The 5,109-nt window shown below is 45.4% G+C and overlaps 1 protein-coding gene across 1 annotated transcript; it reads right to left on the reverse strand.

Annotated features, from left to right (window-relative positions):
• Nucleotides 1-1,719: 1,719 nt before the first annotated feature.
• Nucleotides 1,720-2,841, reverse strand: LOC117524716 (trace amine-associated receptor 8a-like). The gene is made up of 2 exons (XM_034186530.1): nt 2,669-2,841; nt 1,720-2,536 (listed from the first exon to the last, which is right to left on the reverse strand). Exons 1-2 carry the CDS (start codon nt 2,839-2,841, stop codon nt 1,720-1,722), a joined length of 990 nt encoding a protein of 329 aa, XP_034042421.1.
• Between the last annotated feature and the right edge of the window lie 2,268 nt (nt 2,842-5,109).

Here is a 5,109-nt window from a genome sequence, read left to right on the forward strand (position 1 = left end):
GCTATCCATGCTCAGAAACCAGCAAACCTGACTGAACTGGAGATGTTTTGTAAAGAAGAATGGACCAAAATGCCTTCAACCAGAAACCAGACTGTCATTGGAAGCTATAGGAAGCATTTAAAGGCTGTTATTTCTGCAAAAGGAGGATCTACTAAATACTGATGTTATTTTTTTCTGTTGGGGTGCCAAAATTTATGCACCTGCCTAATTTTGTTTAAAGAATTATTGCACACTTTCTGTAAATCCTATAAACTTCATTTCACTTCTGAAATATCACTGTGTTTGTCTTCTATATGACATATTTAACTGAAATTGCTGATCCAAACAACCAATGATTTATAAAGGAAAATCATGGAAATCATCAGGGGTGCCCAAACCTTTACATACAACTGTAAAATATAGTACATTTTGTTGTGTGGGCCGCCAGAAGAGGAGGTACTGCTGGCCCACCACCAGAGGGCGCCCTGCCTGAAGTGCGGGCTTGACGGCACGAGAGGGCGCTGCCACCATGGACACAACCGGGAGTGCCAGCTGTCACACATCAACTCATGACAGCTGTCACCCATCATTTCATCACTCCATAAAAGCCGGATGTCATCTCCACCTCGCTGCCGAGATATCATCTACCTGTGAAGGTAATATTCTCTGCTGTATCTGAACGTAACACTGACTTTATAGTCTGAACTTCTTTGCAGCTGTTTTCCTGTGGGTGTTGCCTTATCTGTGGGATTGGCGTTTTGGTGTGATCAGCGACGGCTTCGCTTCACACCCCAACCAGATAAGTGGTTAACAGGAGCTGCACGTGTGTGTGATTAGAGGTGGAGGTGACTTTCCACCTTCTGACTGTTTTTGTTACTGGGTGTGCACACACCCACATCTCACTGTTTGTGCTCCTCGCCAGCAGTACCAGATCCGACAGTCGGGGACGGTGATCACCTGGGAATTCGGGACTTGGCGGCTCCAGTATTCACCAGGTTCGGTGGCGGCGGAAATCGTGTGGTTCCGGCTCTTCTCAGGACAGACGTCTTCTATCCTCGAGCCTGCCCACACGTCACTTTTGTGTATTGACTGTTATCAGATTCTGAGATTGTCTGTATATTCGTTGTGCACATTCACAACATTAAATTGTTACCTTTTGGCTCATCTATTGACCGTTCATTTGCGCCCCCTGTTGTGGGTCCGTGTCACTACACTTTCCCCAACACATTTTGTACCTTTAAATATTGTATGCAGCCTTTTTAGATGCTCTGTGGACTTCATGGAACACCTCACTACAGCACCCCAACCTAAATCCTCTTCCCACAGCCATGATCAACACTGTAGATTTCTATAACCACACACACGCACGCATGTACACATTTTCATCTATATACATAAGCAACCCAGTCTCACGGCTGGTCATGGTGGCATTCTGAAAAGTACATTAATCTATGGGTTCGTGACGGGGGCATGAAAACGGGGTGACAGGGGAATGGGGGAAAGTTATGTTTAGGTTTTGGGGAGGGGACACTTCTGCAATGGTTATGGTTAGCCTTAAGAGGAGGAGGAGGATTACAATACCAAAATGAAAAGAAAAAAAAAAGTGTCACAAAAATGGGGCGCTTTTTGTGACGGAGCCATGAAAAAAAACATGAGACTGGGCTGACATAAGATGTCTGTATTGTGAATTAATTCACTAAACCTTCTGTAGAGGACGTCATATTCCAGTAATCACACACGTTACAGTATTTTGGCATCACAGGAGTCCGGCTGCAGAATCTGCAAAGTAACAATGAACTTAATGGATTTTCTAAACCACGGGTAGAATAATGCATAGATCACTGGGTTCACACAGGAGTTAAAATAGAACAGATGAATTACAAAAGATGCAGAGAAATCATTGAGCAAATTTTCTCCAGCCAAAGTGACGCAGAAATACGGAAAGAAAGTGATGATGAAAACGATGACAACCACACCAATAGTCTTGGCTGCTTTCATCTCAGATTTCTTCACACTTAAGTGCACTGATTGTTTGTGTGTGACGGCTGCAACATGAGAGCACACGGCCCGAGCCTGAGACACAGCCACCACAAACACCCTCAAATACAGAACGACGATGACGGTAACAGGAATAATGAAGGTCAAAATAAGATCAACAACTCCTGCAGTGTAATTAATGACAACCACACACTCTCCATAACAGGAGTTAAACCTGCCTGGTTGACTCAGGTCTTCTTTTAGAATCAGGCTATTGTACAAAACAGAACAGGACCAACACACACAAATACACAGTGTGACTCTTCTCACAGTGACTCTGGTTTGATAATGCAGAGGGTCACAAATAGCAATGTAACGGTCGATGGAGATGAGCACCATGTTTCCTACTGAGGCAGAGGTAATGATGTAGGCCACACAGTTACACAGTGAACACATTAAGTTACCGATAATCCAGCAGGACATTTGCCTCAAGATTTCACGTGGCATCACCACAAAACCCACGAGGAAGTCTGAGACAGCCAGAGAGAGGAGGAGGAGGTTGGAGGGTATGTGAAGCTTCCTGGAGATGGACAGAAGAAGCAACATAACGCGTCAGAGTTGGTGAAAATGAGATGTGAATGCACCATCCCCGATCTGACTGTTCATATTTGCAAAACTGAAACACGTAAACACTGCAGTGAAGAGACTGTGCCTGAAATGTGAGACTGAGATGATGACCAGCAGGTTGAGAATCACAATGAGCACAGAGATGGAGAACAGCAGAGTCTGCAGAAGCACTATTTCAGCCTCAGAATGTGTGGGCTTCCTGCAGGAGGCATTTAGGAGTTCTGGAAAGCAGAGCTCTGCTCTATCCTGGATCTCCATCTTCACAGAGGAGGAGAAGCTGCTGAGCTCCAGCAGCTTTCTGACGTGAACTCTACCACAGCTTATTTATGTTTTCATCTCTCCTCCTCTTTGTCTATGTTGGACAATGAAGTCCCACCTCTCTCACTGTAATTCATCACATTCTTCTGGACCTTTGTGTCACCTCCTTTTCTCTGTACATTAAACAGATAGTTCATCCAGGGTCAGATCCAGGATTTTGTAAAACCTTGTTACACAGAGTCTGTTCAGCAGTCCTTGTGCGGTCATGAAATTGTGGAGAACACCGCATGATACCGAAGAGATGCACAACTGCTGCCAGGACCTTACAAGGCCCACTTGGTATCCGGTCACAACCCGCCATGATCGCATTGGTTGCTGTGAAGTATGAAGCTCCACTTGATTACCGCAGAAAAGTTGCCAAGGCCGGAGGATCCACAAATGCCCAATGAGCGCACAATGATTGGGACTGTGTGCTGTGATTTTTAGAAATTAAGTTGATTTTATAAAGCGCCTTATGAGTTCCTTGTTCGCAGAGTTCATCAAAGTGTTATGTGTCGGACGCAGCTCGGAGAACCGACCAGCGTTTGAAAGACCCAGTATGAAATAAGCAGAGCACGGTACAAAGGCTAACTGAATTTAATACATAACAGTGATACATAAAAAACAAAGTGCGGTCTGGCGTGGTGCGCTCCCAGCAGCGCTAACGGTCCGGAGCCAGAAGCTGTTCGGGCTCAAGGACCCCGCCGACACCCCCCAGGTGGCCGCAACAAACCGAGTCTGTGAAAGAAGGAACCATTATGTGAGTCCACACTCTACACACAGAGAGAACACTTAAAGGTGTACAAACAGCAAACACTTCCTGGCTTGATTACTAATCAACTTCCCAACCTGCAGGCATGGAACATCCAGTTCACAAAACTCCACTGCAGTGGAAGTCGATACATGACTAACATACAGCTCAATATAATAAAGGTGTGAGGGACACCACATTTACTGACTGTATAAATGTTAGTCACAAAATCTAACGTACCTCAGGAAGTGTGCTGACGAGCGTGAGACCTCACCCCCTCCTCTTTCACAGACCGTGCATCAAACCTGGACGTTCTCTGCATCCATTGATGATGAGATGGCTCCCGAGACGACGATCTCACCCGTCTGGTCACAAGGTCGAGTCTCTGGCAAATACACACTGTGCACTCCAGTCTTAAATGCCACCATGTTCCAATCCATGCAGATGCACCACAGCTGTGAGTCCTGATGAGCCGCAGGTGATCAGCCTCAGGTGATCAGGGTGAGGTCCTGATAAACTCAGCAACACAGCCACTCAGTTCCAAATGCAAACCACCTGGAAGGAGAAGCAAAGGACAGAAACAAAAAGGCAGCCAGGCCCCCCCAGCCATATAACACAAAGTTTTGTACACGTTCAAAACAAAGAGCTTTCGTGGAGAGTCTTCTCTTATACTTTTCCTATAGCTAATGGTTCATTCTGGGCTTCTGCTCCAGTGTCAAGTTAGCACAAGAGGCAGTTCAGCCAAAATGGGGACCTTTTGCTGTATGTGTGTGTGTGTGTGTGTGTGTGTGTGTGCGTGTGTTGGAGGGAGGGGCATGCCATCGCAGCCCCCTGGCTATGGTAAATGGACTGCATTTATATAGCACTTCTAACTGCATCAGACACTCAAAGCGGTTTACACATCAATGTCTCACATTCACCTCAATGTCAGGCTGCTGCCATGCAAAGCGCTCACTACACACTGGGAGCAACTAGGGGATTAAGGACCTTGCCCAAGGGCCCCTAGTGATTTTCCAGACAGGCTGAGATTTGAACCAAGGATTGTCTGGTCTCAAGCCCAATGCTTAACCACTATGCCATCACCTACCCTGGGATGCAGGTTACAGGCTATGGGCCTGTAACCTGCATCCTGGTCATACCACAGGAGCTTGAGACATTTTATTTGTTAAAGAGAAAAAAGAAAAAAGAGAAAAACAGCTGCTGCAACACAGAAATAGGTACTGAAAAATTTAATAAGGTGCTGAAAACATACAAAAATATACAACGGGACTCACGTTTCGACGTGAAAGTCACATCATCAGTCCTGCAAAGACAAGGATGGTACAGCTTAAATACTAATAAGAAACAAGTGTCCTAATGCTTCCAAAGGGTCATGACCATCCGTCAAACACAGCACTCACTCAATTAGTAATCAGTTCATGATTAGAGACACACTGTCCCAAAACAAACATAACTAAAACAAGAATAAAAAACAATTA

Source organism: Thalassophryne amazonica, chromosome 14, assembly GCF_902500255.1.
Source record: "Thalassophryne amazonica chromosome 14, fThaAma1.1, whole genome shotgun sequence".
NCBI classification, from domain to species: domain Eukaryota; kingdom Metazoa; phylum Chordata; class Actinopteri; order Batrachoidiformes; family Batrachoididae; genus Thalassophryne; species Thalassophryne amazonica.